At 40.8% G+C, this 23,126-nt stretch overlaps 1 protein-coding gene across 1 annotated transcript in view; it reads right to left on the bottom strand.

Moving 5' to 3' along the window:
• Positions 1-17,270, bottom strand: part of minar1 (membrane integral NOTCH2 associated receptor 1) — a gene marked incomplete at its 3' end in the record, with an annotated part of 44,810 nt that extends 27,540 nt beyond the window's left edge. Inside the window, exons 1-2 of the mRNA XM_080489468.1 lie at positions 16,443-17,270; positions 13,613-15,091 (exon numbers count right to left, since the gene is read on the bottom strand). Of these exons, the coding sequence (XP_080345594.1) occupies positions 13,613-15,091; positions 16,443-17,264 (2,301 nt within the window). The 5' untranslated portion in view covers positions 17,265-17,270. The remainder of the gene's footprint in view (positions 1-13,612; positions 15,092-16,442) is intronic.
• Between the last annotated feature and the right edge of the window lie 5,856 nt (positions 17,271-23,126).

The raw sequence follows: 23,126 nt of genomic DNA, 5'->3' as shown, positions 1-23,126 counted from the left end.
TTATTGTTGACTGGAAACCTGTTTTACAAAATCTTTAGTTCTGTACACCACTGAAAAACAATCAATATTAAAATGCAGACTTTCAGCTTTAATCGAAGGTATTTACATCCAAATACAGCGACTGTTATACCAATAACAATAGTCAATAAGCTGCAGTCACCAGTGTGTGAGCCGACTGTGTTACAAACACGAACATTGTTAAATAGTGAGAAAACCCTTTTGTGTACATGCATAACCATGTGTGAGTCACATGATGAATGTATGTAATAAAACCTTTACAATCCCAAAAGAATCTATCTGAAGCGGGGATACACTCCAAGAATTATCAGTCCCAGACAATTAACAGTGAGTATTGGCGGTATTGAAGACATTTACGAGCAGCTACCAGTCTTATGGAAACCCGCCGCTGTCTCCGGGGGTCAGGACAGGCCAAATAAATGTGTGACTTCCTCCTTAATGAACAGGACGGCTCAAGGAGCACTGAGGTTGCAGTCTGTGTTAATCGAATGGATTTGTGCTGAAGTCACAGAGACTCTGCTGGGCGTTCACGGTGCTTTGACTGAGCAGAACAATCCTCACTTCATCAACAGCAAAATCATCCTTGGTGACCCACTGAGCGTTCTCATCCTGGTCGACCTTCTAAATTCACGGGACCAATTGCAGGTGACCTTTGCTGTCATCTGAGGCACCACGGCGGAAAGGTCACCACAGAGGAGGAGGACATTTACTGTAACCTATGATTTCAGCCACACAATCTGATCAGTCATGTCTAAGATATGCCTGTTCACTTCCTTTTTGACCGTACACCACACATCGTCACTTAAAACTTAAAAAACCCAAGGAGGTACATCGATAAGGCAATGTACATGAATGCTTTCACCATGTTTTCAACATAATTTAGTTATATAACGTAATTTAGCACAAAATAATCCCATAAATAACAACATGAGAGTTTATATTTAGGATTTAAGCTTGACGTAATCCATCTATGGTTAAGTTGCTTAAAATTGGACAAACAAGCAAATAATCCTGTGTGTGACGGTGTTTTAATTTAAAAGGAAGCTAAACTAAATTATACATGATCCTACACAGCTATATGCAATGGAGGAATTCTATAACATAAATTGACTTACAACACAAGAAGTATCATGGCTCAAGCTGCAAATGTGTGATATTAGGACTGTCTGAACTTTTACCTCCACTGTGTGTTCATGTTTTGGAAATTAACTGATGTACACTAATGCGTTATTTTCAATTTTAATCCATTGACAGCCCAAATTATGTGAAACCTGCTGCTACAGAAGCACAAAACACTAAGAACCCCCCCCCCCAAGGATCTGCACCGATGTTGAGAGTCAACATGAATAACAAGCCAACTTCATCGTCCATACAATTGTCTATGTACTCTCACTGTTATTGTTTATATCGTATTGTTCCCTGTGCACCTGAGTGGTGTCATTACAGGAAAATACTCAATAGCACCACTAGTAGTGGCCCTTGCATATTAATTACATCATTTTCAGCATGTCATCCATTCCCTTGTAAATGGACATGGTTTTAAAAATGTTGCTGTGTAAACTCAATGGTTTTTTTTTTAATGATAACAAAACCCAAAACAATGCGTGTGCACTTGAAATGTTGTCGCGCAAGCGGGGTCTAAGTGTTTGTATTTGCTGCAAATCACATTGTTATCATAGTACTCAACAATATTGGGTATTGTTCACTTGATATCCTGCAGCCATGATTAGATGAAGTAAGAATTAATGACTGTATATTGCCCGTAAGGGGGTGTGTGTGTGTGTGTGTGTGTGTGTGTGTGTGTGTGTGTGTGTGTGTGTGTGTGTGTGTGTGTGTGTGTGTGTGTGTGTGTCCAGGCTGACGGAGAGTCCAGCTCCCCCTCTGGAGGTTAAATTGATCATAGTTTTCCACACATCACAATACAAACTGCACTAATATGCTGTGATCTTTAAGGTCCAGAGGCACTTTCCACTATGAATCCCACAGAAACACATCAACTAGTAATGGAGCTGATCTATAAGATGCCCACTTTCTGCTGTAAACAACCCGAGGTTGAGATTCTTGTCCAAGGACACTTAAGCAAACCCCGTCTCCCACCTCGAACACAGTTTGTGCTGGGCTCACACTGATCTGGATTATGTCACACATTCAGCTTTTCCCATTTCATTCTGGAACAGTTCATACTTCACATTAAAGGTGAATGAATGATTTTTCCCCTGCCAGTGTCCTGGACCGTGCCATCCTCTATCATCCTCCCCTCCCCCAGCCTGGCGGAGAGTTGCTTCACTCACTGTGTCTCTTCCCGTTTCCCTGCATAGATCAGCCTTTATTCCCGCAGCTCCATCCTCCACCACCCGCTCTAATCATCCCTCAATCCTTCTCTACCTAACCATCGCTCCACCGACATACACAATGCAGTCTTTCTTAATCCCTCAGTCTGCAATCTGAGTAGTTTGACATTTTTGTATCAGACTTGGGAATTCTGCACCACTTCTGACCGAAGGGGTAAGCTCATTATATGAGTTTTAATCTTTAATTGCAGTTCCTGTTAAATGTGGTCCTGTTTTAAGATATATATTTTGATCTTATCTCTAAATGTGACAACTTTGAACTTACATCTCAGCAGAGATCAATTTGACTTCATATGTGTTCAGAAACTGCAAAGAGTTTCGAATTAATTGCAGTTAATTCAGCATAAAAAAATCTGTAATTCCTTCTCGATATTAATATCATGGTCATTTTGTTATTTATTTTTCGATTTGTAGTTGTGTGTGTTTACATGCTGGAATAATCTATTCAACCATCTTAGTTACAAAAGTGCTAGTAGGTAAACCACTGAAGTCAGACCACTTTAGAAATGTTGCTGTAGATAAATAGTACTAACTTATCTTCTATATCAAGATTTCTGTGAGAAAGGATGGAATGTGTTAGTCATCAGTGTCGCTTAACAGCTAAAAGTTCCAAGATTTAAATTGTGTCCAACGCATCGTTTTTGCATTTTCATTTGAGAAAGGTTTTACATTTACGCTTCAACATTTTGAAAACAATGTTCGTTTATGCCGAAACGGCAGAAACGATGAAACCAATGTAGATAGCCTGCCAGGCCACAAGTTGGCGCTGTTGTTTGTCATGCAGCTTGTCATTCTGCATCTTCCTGTATCCCGTACAATATTAAAAGTTGTGATTTGAGATTCAGAGCTGGTCAGTTTTCTAGCTTTACCTCACTGAATGTCTTTCATTTAAGAATAGATACTTTACTCATTAACATGCAGAGCAGCGTGAGTGGATTGACGCTATGCAGTCAATAGCAAAATGGAGTGAGACGTGCTGGAAACTCGGATGTTTGTAATCTGGACTACCTGTACACACACTGTGGAGTCCACAAATTGAGTACAAACCGTTTTCACACACACAAATGCAATTTACACCCACACAAGCGTGTTAGGTTTTTATTAAAACTCAGCCTCTTAGCAGTGTCCAATTTCAGTTGACACTAATCGATGTTTGATTGATGCGTCAGTCTGGTTGGTGGGCTCGTCGTGGTGGGTGATATGTAACTGGCTGGTTGGAGACACACAATGGAAAAGATTTCACTATGGTTGACCTGAAGTACATTTGTCCCTATATTTTAAATACAATGTATACAACTCACATTACAAGGCATTATATCACCTCCTGTTATTAATTGATGATGTGACAGTGATTATTTTTCCAATTTTTTCTGTCTCTGCTCACTGTAAAGCAGGCCAGTGACCCACCAGTTAAGAATCACTGACGTAGAGGAAGTGACCATATGAACATGTCACCAGAAAGATAATATTTCACTTAAATGGTTGAATGATTTTAATTTTCAATAGTATAAAATAACAAGTTAAATTTGTAAATATGTCTGGTCATCTAGGCCCCGTTTACATGACGTTTTAATTGAAAACACATTGTTTTTGCATTTTAGTTTCGCGTTTAAACGGCAACGTTTTGAAAACGACTTCAATTTACAGTGAAACGGCAAAAAATTGAAAAAGATGCAGTTTGCATGCCAGGCCACGAGTTGGTGCTGTTGTTTATTTTTGTAGTGAAACAACACACACAGGCAGTAGAGAACAGTACACTTTACACATTAACAATGGGAGCACACGGACATTTGTATGGACAGACGACCAAGTTGGATCGCTATTACGGTGACTGTCAACTATAAAACTACCAAGTCCCAGGAGATTATTGACTGACAGTCATGACACTCTGGAGGAAAATGCTGTTTGTATTGTCCATCTACTGAGCATGTGCAGAATAACTATTTACTACGGCCATAAAATTGTATTAATAAGTTTTCTTCTCAGGGAAAAGGCATCCCCCTACCCATCACAAGCTACTTCTTTCCACTCTCTGGTGCCCCCCAGTGGAGAACCTGGACATCCACTAACTTTGCCAAGATTCCATCTTGACATGAGGACAATAACACCTAAAAAAACTTGGTACAATACATATTTTACTGTGATTTTTAGATGAAGGATAATCTGCACTGTTTGACCCAGCATATCTAAATCTAAAAACAATAAAGTCAGCTGGAGTGAGTGCACATTTATCTCTGCTTAAGGACAAACTTCACAATGTAATCTACAGCAATGGAAGTGAACAAGGTCATGACAGATATACAATTTAAATTACCCTGCTTTACACGAATTTGATTGAAGAGTAAAGACTGCAATAAATGGGAAATATTGTCAAAACCGAACATGGAAGATGCATTTTTCCTGGATCTATATCTAAAATTAACAACACAATAGTGAGTAAAGCCCCTGCTTGAGAGCAGAGGGACCAGGCCAGCCGTTTGTTTTCAACAAGCCTTAAATAGCAGCCTGAGCTCGGAGCTGCAGCCGGTGAGCTCGGAGCTGCTCATTCCCAGCTTTTCCTCCACCGTCGTGATGAAGCAGAAAAAGTCAACTCACAAAAGGAACATTAAAAGTTATGAGCCTGAAGAAGCACTGATGAGATATCAGAGAGAAAAGCATTGACTTTCCTGAATATTACAGCCCGCATGATGAATCACTTTGCATGAAATCCAAAGCCAAACATTGGGCACCCAGACACGAACCGCTCAGGAAAGCTGCCACCTTCTCAGAGCTCAATTAAAATGGATTAACACAACAATCAGATTAATTAAAATCTGCAATTATTTTTAGAAGAATACAAAGATTGTGTGTTGGCGTGAAGACAACACCATTTCTCTATTAATTATGATGAAATTCTTTAACCATGTCACGCAAAAAGGATTTTTTAACCTCAAAGTAACCTAAAGTGGCCAGGTAAGTAAGGCCACTTTTACACGACAATGTTTCAAGAGAAAACTGTCATATAAATGCAAAACTCTTCTGAAACGAAAACACGCATGCCAGGCCACCAGTTGGTGTTCTTGGCTGTTTTGTAATGAAAGTACACACACAGGCACACAGAGAACAATACACTTTAAACATTAACAATGAAAGGACACGGACATTCGTATGGACAGACGACCATGTTGGATTGTTGTTAAGGTGACTGTCAACTATAAAACTACCAATTATTACATTATTGGCTTTATTACATTTTCAGTTGCTGCATCTGACTCCCGACTAGACTTGATTCATTAATCACAAGGCAATAACTGAGCTAATGTGTGTGTTATTTTCACATTCTGATGGAAACAATTACAAAGGACTATACAACGTAACACTGTTTCTTACTGTGCTTCATCAATGTTACTGTCCTTTTTAAGGGACTCCATGTCTATATGCAAATTACTCAGCTACAAGATCTTTACTTCCAGATACGTAAAGTCTAACTTGTGAGCGTTAAAACCAGAGTGTTCGGTGAAAGTTGCATGACTGTGAGTGGAGGCAGTGTTTCTCTCAGTGATGAATGTTTAATGATGCTTTCACTCCATCACTGTCTGAGGAGTTTAACTCGTCATGGCACTGGAAAATAATCTGTGAAGGAAGCTAATAGCATAATGAAAGAGATCCAGCCCGCCGTCTGTGTTTGTCTGGAGGAAATCTTGTTAGAAGAAGCTGTTATTTACCAAGCTACTGTCGGGAAATGGCAACATTAATAATTGAATTCACTCTTTGGCACTGAAACAGACTTTCTTGTGTTGTTTTCTCAGCCCAGCAACAAGTATCACCTCAACGAGGGGTTTAGAATTGGATATTACTTATTATTAAAAAAAAAAAAAAAAAAAAAAAAAAAGGATTTGGACACATATGAGAATGTCAAGCCAGAAAAAAAAAAGCAAATTATTGCTTGTTTGGCTCCACTTTGAGTTCTGGTTTCTCTGCCATTTCTATGTAAACAGATGTTTTTAAAATGTTAAAGTGTAAACGCAAAACTTTACTGAGAAACGATGGGTTTCACCTGCTTATTAAAGAACAGGAACATTATTAAATAAGCGGAAGCTACATTTTTATTCTTATTATTTATGGAGAATTGATGGGATTTAATAAGTTCTACTTCTTCCCACTCCTTTCTGGACATGCAACCACATTATGCTTTTCTGCTGTCATTTATTCAACGTTTCTTTGGTGACATACCTTCTGGTTGATTGGTGCTGAATTGTTTATTAGATTTTGTGCATGTTTGAAATGAAAAAAATGAAAAATGAAAAAAAGAAAGATGCATAGTTTAGGATGAACTTGTGTTATCACTCATTCTTGTGTTGTGGTGACTAGTTGTGGCAGTACGAGTTAATCCTACACGATATATCTAGTCAACATGCAATGTGTGATGAAGTTATTGCATAATGCTTTTTAATAAACAATTCTAATGTCTTTGTGCTTTGAGATTTGTTCTGTGAGATAACGGTGCTCTTTCTCTTGCCTCTTGTTTATGCCATCGCGAGTGAATCCCACAGGAAGTAATCACGGTAAATACCACTGTTTTTGACATTTAAATGTCGGTCATTTTGAATTTGCAGAGCAAAAATGCACAGTGCATGGAAAATTCATCCCTCTGCAATATGTTTATGAAGCATGTTGATATAGCGTTAATACATTTACTGTGCAGCGCAAAGCAAGAGCCGAAGTTTCACTGTTTGTGTGAAATAATGACATTTATAATAGTTTATCTATATTTAGCAGTGTTTCCTCTTGGTTTCTTATGTTTGCCCAATCTTTATCTTCCCATTGCGTTCCCTGATCTCGTTTCTCTCTCGAGTTTGTTTTCTTTAGCGCTTTTCCAACTCATGTCTTGGAAAGTTTGACTTCCTTTAGGCAAATGATAGGATACAACACTGAAGGTAGGATGATAAGCACAGAGCAAAACAAATGTGGATTGGTCCAAGAAAACAGTCTACATTCGCCTGGAAACGCCACACTGACATTAAATAAGGCTGATTCAACAATAATTCAGGCTGTTTCTGCCGAGAAACCCTCACTGTCTTTTTGTATTTATTGCTGATGTCTCACTTCAAGTGATTTATGGACTATCATGTTGTAAATGACCTGCTCTGCAACATCAAAAATACCCTACTTCAATAAAGAGTATTAGTTTGAGAAAGCCAATCCAAAACAACTTTTGCCTTGTAATTGTGACCAAGCCATTCAAGTGTGATCATTAACTGAAGCTCCTGACCTGTGTGTGAGTTTGTGCTTCACACTGCGGCCACATGATGTATGAAGTCATTAATATGACTTTTTATGTAGCCAATCACCCAACACGCACATTTAATCTATGCAAACAAGAGTGAATTTACAGTGTCTCTGTTATTAATGATGCAAATGCATCCAAAAAAAACAAACTCTATTGTATTCACTTTGGATTTAATTTGACAGAGGGACAAAAAGACCACGAGGAGAGCCACAAATTCAGAGGTAACTCAGGAGATAGTCCTGAGTGTGTTTTCGTTACGAAGTGAAATGTGTGACCAAATCAGGAGGCTTCATACAAGCAGCTCCAGGTTGCAACACCTTTTAGTTTAGCCTGAACAAAGGTCACGTGGAGTAATTTCAGTAGGATGTTTAACGCCTGCCGACAGTCATTTTGTTTAAGATGTTGTACAGAACAATGAAGCTGAAGAGCTACATTTTAAATGAAATAAGGACTTTAGGATACACACTGGACCTTGCTCATCACACTCTGAAATAAAGCTTCAAAATATACATTCACGTACAGTCCTAAATATCAAAATGATCACCATCATTAAGGAATGAGTAGGCGTCACTAAATACCCATGATGTAGAAACACAACCACGTTCTCATTCTTTGAAGCAGTTTTAACAGAAAAAAAAACCTAATTAAACTTTCCAGAGCTCATTTAAAGCAGAATCGCAGCATATAGTGAGGAGTCTGATGTCGACAAGAAAGCGCTGCCGTTCCTTTGGTTTCGACCTCTGTCCTTCACTTTGAAAAACACACATAATGTCCAAAAGAACGGGTGCTTGTTGGCTGACATGTTCAGTCATTTAATTCACATTGCAACAGTTATCTTGAGACACTGTTGGTTTGCACAAAACCGCTGAGTAAGAACTGACAGCAGATCAGTAGAAAGATCCAAAATTCCATCTTTTCTCAACTGAAACACCCTGCGGCACAGAAAATCATAGAAAATCATATTTTTTTACTCAATTCCCTTTTATTGTTATCAATATTTATCACATGAGGTTGGCTGAGTTAATAAAGTACCCATTATTGCACTGTGGGATTGAATTGTGAAGAAAATATGTGTTTGGACGGCCGTGGTTCAGTTGGTAGAGAGGTCATCTTTTAATAGGAAAGTTGCAGGATCGATTCCTGATCTCTCCATGTCCTTGAGCCAGACATTGAACCCCAAACTGCTCCTATTGGATGGAATGAGCTCCTTGCGTGACAGCCGCCTCCATTGAGGAGTGTGTGAACCTGATTAACAGTGTTAAACATTTGGGGCAGTGAAAAGCGCAATATAAGTAAAATCAATTTAACTATTTACCATTTAGTCAGTTTCAACCCATGGAAAATCATAAATACACTACAAATGTCTAAACGAAGCAGCTTCAGGGGTGTATTTAACTTTAAAGGAGTAATCATCTGGTATTAACTCGAATCCTGTCTCTCTTAAAATGTCTTTAAATCAATTCTTGATATTTATTGGGAAAAAGAATCAGAGAGCTCGTTCTGACCCTTTTTCATACTACAACTTCCTCTCACGAGAGTACACGCAAGACTTTGACTGGTACAGGTGTTAGGCACATGCTGATTGGAGGAACTGTCAATAATGGATACGAGTGCAAGCTAGATTAGCAGTTCGCTCTGTCAACCGTAATTTCAGGGTGGTGGAACAGAGGTGGGCTCGTGATATTAGCCTCCTGTGCTGACTACAATGAAAATCTCCCGTTTCGGGGTGCGCCCCCTTGTGGGCGATTCTGGTTTGAACAAAGAGTCCAAACAAAAAAAACTCATGTTTAAACAAGGAAAAGTGGGCTCTCCAGGTGATAAGTTCTTTAAATGGACCAATAAATGACAATCCTTCATGTAAAGCTAAGCCAGCAACATTAACTCAATCATAAGCGACTACTCAATAGGGGAGGCGAGGGATGTTACATCTCTCCAAAATCAAACCTCCCCGAAACATGGGGTTAACATCGTTGAAAAGATTGAGGAAAGCACACACTTTGCATCTGTTTTGGAAGCATTAGCATCACTTTGATTCATGTGGGGAAGTGCCTGGGACAGGCGTGTCAAACATTAGACCTGTTGGCCAAAACCGGCCCGCAAGAGGCTCCACTCCGACCTCTAAACCGAACTGTAAAAATTCCGAAGTCAACAATGATTTTTAATTTTTTTTTTTAAACAAATCTCTTAAGAGTAGTGGAAACAACACAACAGTGAGACTTGAGCTGAGATATGTGATGTGCCATGAAACATAGCTATCTGGTTGCTATCAAAATCGCCTCAAAGCCAAGCTGTCAGGGTGAGTTTTTAAAAACATGCATAATACAATGGCAATAGGAGAAGGTTTTTTTTGACTACATCTCACCGTACTTTGGACCTGAATGTTTTCATCATTCATCATTTCCATCCCATATATTTTGTGGCACAACAATTGAGAAACGTTTATGTTTACATTTAAAGGTTATTGTGACACTGTTTGACCAGTGTGGCCCACTCAAGATGAAACTGGGCTGAATGTGACTAAACTGAATTGTTGTACGACCTACATCCAGACTACCCGCAGAGAAGAATGGCCACTCTTGGAGTGAACTACTTCATCTTCCAGTAACAGGATGCGCCTATTACTCGTGAAATGACCCCACTTTGAGCCTGTTTAGGTTTGATTGTTGTGTTCTGCCCACTTAGTTCAGAAAGTAGTGATGACAATGACATATCTATCGAAAACCTTAAAATACAGACAAATCATTGTTAAGCATTATGTAACAGTGAATGAGTGCCGTGTTTATTTCCTCTGACTGAGCCTTTCATTCATTCCTCATCTTGTCTTTTTAGCTACTTTAAAACATCCTTGATGATTCATTTCACTCTGAATGTACTGAACAGTTTCACAGCTAAGAGTCAGGAAGAAACATTTCATTGCAACATACTACAAATAAGACAAATAAACAGAGGAATGAACAGAAATGAAAAAAGGACATAGTACAGTTTCAATGGTGTGAAAGCTTTCTATTTTATAAAAGGAAAATGAAGACTACAAGTAAATATTTTGATCTAAAGTTGGTGCCAGTGCTTCTGATGATTAGCATACGGATAGCAAATCCAGCATAAAAAGCTCTGGAATGGCTGGAAATATAACAATGACGACAATTCCCAGTGAAACTGGAAGAACTTGTCTTTATGAATACGTCTGCTTCAAAATTAGAAACTCCAATCAGTATTTCTATTTTTGGTGATAAACAGCTGCACCACTGGTGTAAGGGAAGTAAAGTCAGCCTTCAAAGTAAAAGAAAAGTGTATATTTTATCTCAGCTCACAAAGATAAGTCCAGTTTTCTGGAGCTGTGATGGAAAACGTTTCTGCCTCTTACTTTGTTGACAGGTTACAAACGACACAGGAGCCTGAACTGAGAGTCCCCGAACACCCAGAGGAATCCTGTCCACATTTTTAGTGCCTCTAATTTGACAGAATTAATTCCTCCTCTCACTGGATGGCTGCGAGTACATCTCTTGGCTGTGAGAGGACGCCATGTGGGACAAAGGAGCCACATGGCATGACAACAGAGCTCCTCACAGCTCGCCTGCTTAACACCCAGAGACTGCTATCTTAAAGCCCAGTTACACATTCCTGTGAAAAAGCAGGTACGAGTGGGAGCAAGTGATTTGTTTTTAAAATATAGATTCCCACGACCTCACAGTGTTTCCAAACACGCTTGGACATTTACGCAGATCTAAACTCTGGATTCAACCTCAAATCAACAGTAACCCTTCTGTGTGGAGTTTCACTTTCATACAGCAGATGGGTAACTTCTATTATTGTTAGAATTGATCAAACATCATTGTCACTACCAGAGCGCCACATTCTGAATGAGCCGTTATGACTCGGTCGATATGTTTTCTGCGTTGATTGAGCGAGACATACCTGGAAGAGTCATCAGGTCAGGTGGATGCAGCTCATTGGCCAGAGTATGAACATCTGAGGCTCCCTGATAGGAGCCAGAGTCAGAAACCTCGGACCCTCACTCAACTCTTTGCTCGTGACTTTTGCCCGACATCAGATGTGTGCAATGTGTTCGGTATAATCAGTTGGGTGGAGATTCAGAGATAAAAATTTTGTGTTTTGGTTTGGTAGGTTTTGATTGAATTAAGGGCCCACTAACCCAGTGCTTCAAGTGAAAACAGTTTATATATTTTAGTTTCAGAAAAGTTCCGCGTTTACACGGTAAGGTTTTGAAAACAATGTCCGTTTACACTGAAATGGCAGAATCACTGAAAATGATGTAGTTAGCATGTAGTACCACCAGTGGGTGCCGTTTGTTTTTGTAATAAAAAGTATGTAGATCTGGTCAGTAAACAATACACGAGATATTAACAATGGGAGTACAGAGACATTCATATGGACAGACGACATAGTTGGACTACTATTCTAGGTATATGGAGTATATTGTGTGTGATGACCTCTGCATTGATCCCATGATGGACTGGTTATTAGCCTGCCTTTTGACAAACGTTATCTATGTTTTTATTATCTATAAAGTAGATAAAAGTTTCAAACCAAACTTTTTTATCCAAACACCTCTATCTCATTAATTCTTCCATTCAGAGCACATCACTCCAAATGTCCTACTTTATGCTTGAAAATAGAAGGTTTTTACTAATGTGCTTTTTAGAGAGCCAATACTCTTTAGCATTCCTTCCATGTAGGTCAACAGCAACATTAGCAGTCTGATTTAGTTCATGACCATTTCGTGTTGACTTTTGATTTGTGTGCAGGGATTTCTCCAGATTGTTCGAGTCTTTTACAAATAATTTGTATTGTTTAATAGGAATCCACACAATTCTACAAATTAGACTTTATGTATGCGAATAGTGCAGCAATCAAAACTCACAATTTTCAGTACAAGTGTTGAATACCTCCCTATTCCTCCTGAAAAGGGATTTAATTAAAGTAATAATTATCTCAAGTGTATCTGCAGTTTTTGCAATGCCATTGTAGATTTGAAAAACAGAGTGAGCAAAAATCAAGATAAAGTGTTGTTTGTTTATCGAAAATATTTGAAAAGACTCGGAGCAGATTTATTGGCTCGTCTGGCAAATAGAAACATTTAATCATAGAGATATTTCACACTAATGGTGTTTCTGACTAGTGTAATCATTCAGTCAGGGGTTTTGGAAACAGGTAGTGGCTGTGCTGTTGGGTTTATCCATATTCACCTAAAATGATCATGAAGCCGAGAAAGACAAACCTCTATGGACAGAAATGTCACGACTTGAAGGTCAAAGTGCAGCAGTGTCTGATTGCACAATGCTGAGTGTCTCTAAAACAACCGTGGTTTCCTTGAAAGAACACTCGAGAGAAAAGAAAAAAAGCGAGAGTGGAATTTGCTGAAATACACGGTGACAAGCCACAACGCTTCAGCGAGCGTCCACTGGGAGGACGAGACAAAGCTATAGCAGCTTGGCAAGTCACCTCGGCTCTACGCTCACACACAAGAGAAATTCAAGAAAGGAACAAAATCATGAATAGAACACAGTATACCGTCTGTGAAGCAGACTTGGTGACGTCTCTGTGCTGCTGTGCTGCGTCTGGCACTTGTCACCCAGAATCTGTGCAGCGTGCAATGAAATCCGAAGCCTATCACAGCAAGATGACCTGCCAATCATCAGAGAGCTACGTTTTGTAGACTTGTTAAGGGTCCTTCAAGAAGACAATGAGCCAAAGCACACAGATGAAAGCAACCGAGGCAAGAACAAACATTTCAAATCTCTTGAGCTGAACTCTTGTGAGTCCTCATCTGAATCTTTTGAAAGCATCAACAAAATGTTCTGCACAACTGATACAAACTACCTGCTGCCAGTTGTAGAGGTTGACGAAAGTTCTCTCAGAGGAAATGGTAGATTATGCACATCGTCAACAAATGTCAAATACCGTGTGTCTCGATCTCATTCAAACATGAATCGAAAAAGAAAAGAGTCTGTACCTCTTTGGATTTCCGGTGTCTGTCCTTGGCGTCTCGCTCTCTGTCCTTGTCCTCGTCTCCTGGGTGGCAGGAGTAGGACACAGTCCGCCAGTCCCGGGGGGAGTTGGTGATGCTGGCGACCTTTGACTCGGTGGCGCTGTTCTCCTCGTTGAGTGAGCGGGACGACCTTCTGGTGAACATGCTCTTCTTCAGGGCCTTCATCCTGAGGCTGTCCGTATTACTCCCATCAGAATAACACCACTCTCCTGAATGGCCGTTGTCCATCTTGCCGTTGTGTCCAGTGGTGTTGCACTGGAAAACGTGAGGCGAGAGTGTGGCCTCGGGGTGTGGATGAGGGTGGTGCCTGTCCGGGGTGGCATTCGACCCAGACGCAGAAGCGGTGTCCCCCTGTCTCTCGTTGGGCTCCGGCTCCTGGATCTTCTCATCCAGTTTGTTGAGCTTGGACAGTACCTGGGAGATCTCGCTGCGAACCCCCGACAGAGACTCTAACTTCTTCTCGATCTCGCCGATTCTCATCACCAGCTTGCACACACTCGATTTGAGCTCATCATCCGTGTTTTCCAGGGAGTGGAAGAGACGATCCAGCTTGGATTTGGCTAGTTTGACAGTGTTCCGTTCGGGGGAGCTGTCGCCTTCGGACTTCAGTGTTACCTGAGACAAAGACCCATTACTGTTGTAACAGGAGGACTGCACAATGCCCAGAGAGTCACAAACACTCATATCATCCAGAAAACGAAAAATGTCACTTATGTCATCACTAACAATCTCAGAGTCCTCATCCGAGTGTTTGAAGGGATGTCTTTCTCTCTCACTGTACTTGGGCGGATATTCCTTCAACTTCTTCTGCTCTGCTTGCTCCGTTTGAGTCCCGACACTGGAAGAGCTGTCGCCTCCCTGGAAGGAGGCACTGTTCATGCTTTTATCCCTGAACTTCTTGGCTGCCTCCCTTTTGTCCAAACCTGGAGGCCCATTCCCCATCATTTCCTTGGATTTAATCCCATTTTTATTGACATTACCTTTCTTAACAAAACCGGGTGAAGCTGCTACTTTTTCCTTTGGATTGTGAAAATGCTGATCGTTGTCAGGACTGAGGATGTTGATATTGCAGTGGTGGTTCTCTTTAAGCGGTTTGCTGTTAATGAAAGGCCTCTCAAAGTTGGGTGGCCCTTCTTCAGTATTGAGACTGAGGCTCTTCACCGGCCACGCTGGCTGCTTCCCCACTTTGTTGCTGTGCTTTCTGTTGCTGACGCACTCTGAAACTGTGGTGGGGCCAAAGTACGTGGAGGCCTGCAAGTCGTCCAGGCTCTCGTGCTTGGCTTTGCGCCGGTCTTGCAAAGGGGAGTTGAGTGTAGGTTCGAAGTAGGGGTTGCTGTAGGGGAGTTCAAAGCTGTGATTGAAGAAGGTGGCAGGCTTGTGCAACTCCCTCCTGTGGTAGGCCTCGGCAGCCTTATTGCCCTGCTTGGTCTCAGTGGTGAGAACCTACAACGATATCACAAAGACTTTAAATACCATTTCAGTACAACAGAGACTACAAAGGTCAAATACACTTGGACTTCTCAAACTACTGTTTAAAAATGCTACATTTTCATTATGATATACCACCAGGAGGGTATTAGATTGACTCTAAATGAATTCTGGAGCAGAAGCCAAAATCCCCCATGATACAGCCACAATGTTATTTCAGATCTATTCCACACACGTTAAATGAAAAGTCCTTGAGGTGATGCAGTAGCTTCCACAGAGCCCTGGTCTCTGGATCTGTGATTATATGATAAGAAAATATCTGAGCCAGTTCAATGCTTCTATATTATCAGTGCTTTTATCTTTTATATGCTGGGAACGACCTGTGAGCAGGCGTACCACAGCAAATTGAAGTTGGTTTGAAGATCAAGGAAGAACGAGTATCAACTACTGACTTTTATTCTATTCACTTTTGATTTTGGGTAAAAGCTAAAAAAAAATAGATATTAAATTACCACTGATTTAATTGTTTGCATCTTCCGTAAGTGAGATAATATGATTGTGCATGAATCTGTGGTACTGAGTGTGTGTGTGTGTGTGTGTGTGTGTGTGTGTGTGTGTGTGTGTGTGTGTGTGTGTGTGTGTGTGTGTGTGTGTGTGTGTGGTAGAGAGAATCATCTGAGATCAGCTCCAACAATAAAATATAATAATGATGGATGGACAGATTCCAAAAACATCATATACCTTTAATCATTAAATACTAATTGAATGTAATAAATGTGTTTGTTTAAAACAAATGAATAGAGAAAATTAGATATACTGTATCAAGCTGGGGAAATTACTGACTTGTTAATTAAAACTTAATTAGAAGCTTTCACAAGCTGCCATTGTTAGTTTTGATCAGTAAAGAATGACTGTGTACATATTTCAATACCAGTGTGTGTATGTGTTCTACTGTAAATGGCATAAAAGATCCCTAATATTTAGAAGAAGTAACTGGTGATGTTTACTTATGTCAATCTTAAAAGCAACCTAGTTTTACAATGAACCTCTATACTTAACAGTTTCACGGTTCACCTGTCGAGAAACTGTGTCAGGCAAGTCAGATTTTCTGTATTTCTAAGCCACTAATATTTCTTCAGCATATATAGAATAGCTAATCAGACTCATTTGGCCCACCAGGATCCCCCCTATGTGCTGGTTGCCAACATCAGTCAACTTTCCATTTTTGTAACTTAAAATAATTAAGCATTTTCTTTAAAACTCCAAAAATGTGTTTATATTTCTTCACTCCAACAGTCTACCAATTGTTCTTTCACAACTTCCTAAAACATCCCAAAACCAAAAAAAAAAAAATAATTAAACCAACCTGTGGTGAGAAGGCCACAAAGTTGTGAAAGTCATCTTTAAAGATGTTCCTCTTCTGGATGCAGGAGTGAACGGTGAAGGGCTCGGCGTGGCCCATGTGCTGCAGAGAATCCTGGTCGGTGGTGGACTCGCTGTCTATGTCCATGGGAAAGTAGGTGCTCTGCATCTCGCACGGCGGCGACGGCGGACTGCTGCTGGAGTACTGGGGCAGATGGTGCAGTTTGTCCAGTGAGGCTGCTCTGCATTTCATGTCCTTGCTCACGCCCAGAAGGAAGTTGGGCTCCGAGGCGGGTATGAACTGCTGACAGCTGTTGCACTCTGATTTGGCGGAGGGAGACGCGGTCTGAGCCAAAGGGCGCTGCTGCTGTGAGTGGCGATGATGATGGTGATGATGATGGTGTGGGCGATCGTAACCCCGGTCGTGGTCTTGATACTTGTAGGAGTCGTTGTCCGACCTGCACAACTCCAGCGACTGGTTCTTGTGAAACTTGCCCCTGTGCGCGATAGGCAGCTTCTCTTTGGCGATCCCTCCGTTCATCTGGATCAGGTTGAACATGGTGACGATGTCCGCCGCCACCATGAGCTTCTTTGACTGCGGGTCCTCCATGGAGCAGCGCATCTTGTCCTTGAAGAGAGTGGCGGGGAAGGCGGGATCCAGGCAGGCCGTGTAGAAGAGCAGGCTACGTAGCTTGGCCAGGTGCACCAGGTCGAAGCGGGCACACAGGGACTTGCACAGGTCCTGGTAGGACATGGTGCTGCGCTTGGTGTCCAGTTCCTCCAGGATCCGGACCAGGAACAGGGAATATTCTGGAAGGGGGTCCATGGCTGCTGGGTGATCTGAACAGGCCTACAAATAGGGTCCTACTGCATCAGGGGAAGCTCGGAACCTGGAAACAACATGTTACTTTAGTTGATCTGAAGACGACACTTTCTTGTCAATAATCATCAGTACAGCTTGTGGATCTGAAACCTTTATAAACACGTTCCACCTCCATTTTCCTTTCCTTTCCCATCCACCCATCTCATTTCCCCACACAGTCCACATGGAGTTGTAGTGGCTTGGATATCTCTGCCCCCTTCTATGGGGCCCCAAAGTCGCTCAAAGCCCAAATGAGAAGTATAGTCTCTTTGAGTCCTGGCTCATTGGACGTGCCTGGTAGAGCTCTAATGGGAGGTGACCAAGCTGAACCACCTCAGCTTACACCAATTTTACTTTTGTTTTTTCTTATTTTACCTTTCCTAATGGTTTAGGCAGTTTTTTTTTTTGTTTTTTTTTATATTTTAACAGTTTTTCTGTATTCTGCATGGTGGTCTAGTGGTTTGCCCTCTCAACTTAATCTGTGTTGAGTTTGCATGTTTCTGCTGTCCTCCTACAGTCTAAAAGCATACATGTGAGATAAGCATTTTGCTTTCTTCTTTTCAGGCAAGCGGGTTTTTACAACATACTTTTGACATGGTGACTGTCATCTTGAAACACCTAGATGGCTTTTCTGAGGACTGAAGAACACTGTCAAAACATGTCACATGTTGGAAAAACCTACTTTGCCTGAAAAGAAAAAGCAAAACACTTTATGAATTAACTAAAAGCATGAGGAAGTTAATAGATCGTGAGCTTAATTGGCGTTTCTCTGTTTGATGGATGAATGTTCCCTTTCTCTTAATGTATCTTTTAGCCAATTCAGCTTTTTAAAACCATTCCGTTGTGGTGTGCGACTAAAATAGAGAAACATGTTCATTTACATATAATCTCCTAAAATCTTCACGGAGCCACATGTGGCTCCAGATGTGCAAGTTGCAGAAAACTGGAGGAGGAAAATCCAGTTTCAGTCTCACCTGCATTCCGACAGAAACCCTATCCCGAACACGCACAGATTCCACTCCGGCTCCAGTTGTATGTGCACAAACAAACAATCCTGACTTACAGTGAGAATCATGTGAGCCCGGTGCGGCGCAGCGCGCCTCTCGTCGGAGAAACAACACGAGGAAACATCAGCTCAGAGTCATCGAGGATCATCTGGATCCGAACCGGGCTTCCACACACGCGCCTCAACCAATAGAACAGGAAAATTAACAATAATAATCCGCCAGCTGTTTCATGGAGCGAGCACAGCGCACGGTGCAGCGCGACGTGCATGCGCGCAGGTGAGTGCGGGTGCGTGCCGCGCGGTGCGGGATGGATCAGATGCGGGACGTGGCTCCATGCTGCGGGACGGTCCCGGCTGGTCGCGGTGTCTCCACTGACCTCCTCTCTCCTCCCGCACTGCTGCCCATCGCCGCCGCGAAGGAGCTGTCCCGCACACTCGCACCGCACACTGGCACCGCGCTCAGAGCCGTCAGACTCACGGGAACGCGCACACAGCAAAGCGCGCTTCCGCTTTCAGCGCAAGACGCTCTTAAAAGAGACGCTCGGTGGACTGCGCAGACAGTGGAAAAGTGATTTGATTTACTATTCATCGTATATATCATTTTCATCCTATTTTCCTTATTGAAATCTTAACATTTAAAAAAATTATCTACAATTTTCCATGTTTTTTTTAACCCCTATTCTCATTTTGAGTATTCTTAACGTATTTGTCAGGGTCATATTTTTCACTGTACTATTCTTATTATACTATATCTTACAGATTTAGTTTCATTAAATTCCTTCATCTGGGTTTTTTGTCTGTTTTATGGTTTTACTTTTAATCGTTTTGTTCATTTTTTTAACATGTTTATGTTTTAAAGTTAATATTTTGAAATTATTTCACTTCATTCAGGTTTTTGTTTTAACTACATGTTCTGTGCTTACTTCAATTTTGTTTGGAACATCTTATTTTTCAGATTTTATTATTTCCGTTTATATGAGATATTTACAATTGTCCTATTTTAAAGTATATATATTAATATAATATTTTTTTTTAATTAATAGTTTTTTATTTGAGATGTTCTGCTTCCTTTAAATTCTATTGAAATGTATTTATATGGTATTTTATTTGCTGTAATTTTAGTTTTTAAAATGTTACTTAATTTTACATATTTATACTTATTGTTTACTTATCTTTGCACATATTATTTCACAACATTTTATAGATTTTAATTAAAGTCTTTCCTATTCTAAATTCCATATATTTATAATATCCCCTATAGTTTGCTGCTTGGTTTTGTTTTTATTATTTCAGATTGATTTTTCAATATTATTAAATATTGATATTAAGTATATATTTCCTTTCTCCCTCTATTTTGGTGTCATCCCACAAAACAAAAACTTACATGTGAGGTTAATTTGTGACACTAAATTGCCCCTAGATGTGAATAAGAGTGTGTGTGGTTGTTTGTCTCTGTGTGTGTTTGCACTGTGATGGACTGGAGGCCTGTCCAGGATGTAACCTGCCCTCAAACATAGTCAGCAGGGATCGGCTCCAGCGCCCCGCGACCCTGAACACAATGAAGCTGGACAGAAGATCGATGGATGGTTATAGTTTTCTCTATCATGTTATTACATTTTGCCTCTTTTGTTCAAGTTTGGCGTCGTTTGTCAAACAAATTGTATTCTGCCACTATTGGAAAAGCCAGATGACTTCTTAAAGGTGTTTTAGTAATAAAATGAGTAATACAATTGTTATAACTATCCTCAGAATCCGTTTTCTCAAACCTTTACCCATTAAATGATATACTGATATTTTAAGATCATGGGGTATTTAGGTTAGAGTTAAGCTGATTAAAAGTGCTGTTCAAAAAGCAGAACGTTTGTCCATTGAGAATAATAACAAGACGAGGAAGATATTGCTTTAGTTGGCCTCACAAATGACAACTTTTTATTATTAGACGAGTTATTCATCCAGATATTTGAGTAGCATTTGTAAATAATAATACAAAGCCACTGTAAATATATGCTTTGCATTTTAAGAAAAAACTTAAGAGCTCAAACATAATGTATCGTCTAATGCTTGTGCTTTTATTGTGAAGAGGAGATATGTCGTTTCCGGGGGCAGTGTGGGTAATTGGTGCAGTTCTTTGTTTCCACTCACAATGACGTAACTGCAAAACTCAGGTGTATTTCACCTTTTCACACACTCAACACACCTCAAGTTCAAAACAACGCGAGTTACAACAATTAAAGGATCACCACCATGATTATTTACATCTGATTACTGCAGCTTTCTTTAACTCTGTGTCTTAAACTATAGGAAAAAAGTACACAATATTTGCATCTTTTTAGAAATTGTGCTACTGCATGTGTCCCATAGCCACAGTAAATAGTTCTTCTGCACATGCTCAGTATGGACAATCAGAACAATGTTTCCTCCAGAGTGGCATGACTCCCAGTCCACATTATCCTGGGACTTGGTAGTTTTGTAGTTGACAGTTACTGTAATAACAATCCAAGTTGGTGTTGGAACGATGTGTTTTCACTTGAAATGTTGTGTAAATGCCTAAAATGCACAAAACTGGCTTGTGCTCAGATTTTAGGCGACACATTTCTGGTGCTTCCATCCTTCTGTAATTGCTGAAAACCCAAAAGAGCCAACTTCCACTCCTTCACAGTGAACCCTCCCCTCTTGTCATCCTGCAGGTCTTCACCTACCCAATGTATTTCGTGTTTCTCTGGCCCGACGTGTTCCACCGGCACCACTTCCTTTGTACCGTCACTGGGTAGTGCCATGGTATCAAAACATACTGAAACAACTCAACCTCCACCATAAACTGGAGGTATTTGGGTTCACGGTAGTGTTTAGGAGTATATCAGACGGCCACAGGTAAACTTTCTGTGATAATCACTTGCACTTTATGGCAGCAGTGCCTGAGCTGTCAACGGTGAAGAAGAAGCCTCTCACTTTACATCAATTATTCAAACAAATTACATGAACTCTAAAATGTCCCATTTTCTGCATGTACTGGTCATAAAATGAGATCTGATTTGCATCTCTATTGCCTGTGACAATAAACATACGGTACTTAACCTGAAACAGCACTACCTGCTCTGATGTTTTGGGGTCCAGCCATTAAACATTCAGAATGCTTTTGGAACAAGGAAGTGTATCTCCGCCCTGCCTGGTCCTAGTCCCGAAGAGATGTGCTGTAAGAGTCTCCATGCTCAAACAGCTGACCGTGATGAGTGGCTGGTTATCAGGCTCCACACAGCAGTGTGCTGACTCATTTATTAGCGTCAGGTGTGCTGACACTGCAGGAAAACAATGAAAACATGGAGGAGAGCGGCCCTCCAAAACCAGGATCAAACAACACTGGCTGTAATGATAGCTATGATGCCATAATTATTCAAAAGAGGCTTCTTTTGATATTGCATTCAAGAATTGATTTGCAGAGGACTTCAAAGAGGTTCCAAAGATAGACGAAAGTAAGAATCACTGGAACATCTTTCTTCACGAGTCAACCATAGGACAAATATTAAACAGACATGGTTTCCTGCCATCGAGAAAATTGCCAGAGGAAGTCAGTGAGTGGTGGATCTGCCAGCTGGAACACAGTGGAAGGTGCTGTAATCATCATAAACATGAGAGTAAATCCACTGCAAAATGGTTTTGGAACGGAAACTTCCACATTTTGGAGGTGACTTATTCTCATTGTAAATATGAATCTAACAGATGTTGTGAAATAAACCCTAACACATGCTCAGTAGCTGGACAAGAAGAACAGTGTTTCCTCCAAGTGTCATGTCTCCCAGTCCATCTTCTCCTGGGACTTGGTAGTTTTACAGTTGACACTGTAATAACAATCCAACTTGGTCGTCTGTCCATATGAATGTCTGTGTACTGCAATTATTAATGTTTAGAGCAGATTGTTCTCTGCTGCAACAACAAACAGCAGCACCAATTGGAGGCCAGAGGCCTGTACTACAAACCGTGACAAACATATCCAGGATCTCTCTCAGTTTCCTGGGTTGACTTATCAAGACACGTGGATTCTGATAACTGTTACAAGAAGCAGGTTGTCAACTTGCTGGTTCAGCCCAGACCTACGTGAGTGCGTTCACATGAAAGGGGCGGAGTTTGCAGCATCTGACCAGTCACAGACACGAAGATATCCATAATTCATTGGACAATATAAACCGACGGCACTGTGATCACTCAGTTTCACTTTATTACAGCAGAAACATTTCAGGCTGAACTTCTTCACTGCTCTTCTCTTAGTTTACATTTTCCATTCAGTTGTTTTAAGACTGATTTTCTCTTGTGTGTGTGATTTGTGTTGGAATATTGATTCATCGCTGGGACGGCACGAGTAGTTCTGCGTTCCATAAATTCATGTTTCTGCAGTTCTGTCAGATGTGATCATGAATCTCATTATTCCGGATCAACCCTCGTGGAGCGAAACGGACTTGGAACAAGTCAAGAATAAAAACATCCTTCAAAGCCTCAGTGACCAGGATTTATGTCATTAGGTCAAAAAGATCGTTCTAAATTAATTTCTCATCTCCTCTCTACTGAAGCTCAGTGCTGAACCTGCCCACCAATCACCATCGTTTAAGAATTGAGGTTCAATTTCCAAGAGATGTGATTGGTCAGGAGGCGGAGCTCTGACCTCTTATCGAGAACATTACCTGCTTCGAAGCAGGTTGGACATTCAGCGTAAGTTACCATGGTGATTTATCCCGGTGAGAAGTGAGCGAGCGTCGTAGTATGGAAAACCAGAGTTAATCCTAGAAGTTATCTCGATAAGAGAAAATCCAGGTTCGTACTACCGGCCT

This window comes from Lipophrys pholis (assembly GCF_963383615.2).
Source record: "Lipophrys pholis genome assembly, chromosome: 2".
Classification (NCBI taxonomy): Eukaryota; Metazoa; Chordata; class Actinopteri; order Blenniiformes; family Blenniidae; genus Lipophrys; species Lipophrys pholis.
Note: the sequence above shows the minus strand (reverse complement) of the source record. Positions and strands in the feature narration are given on the sequence as shown.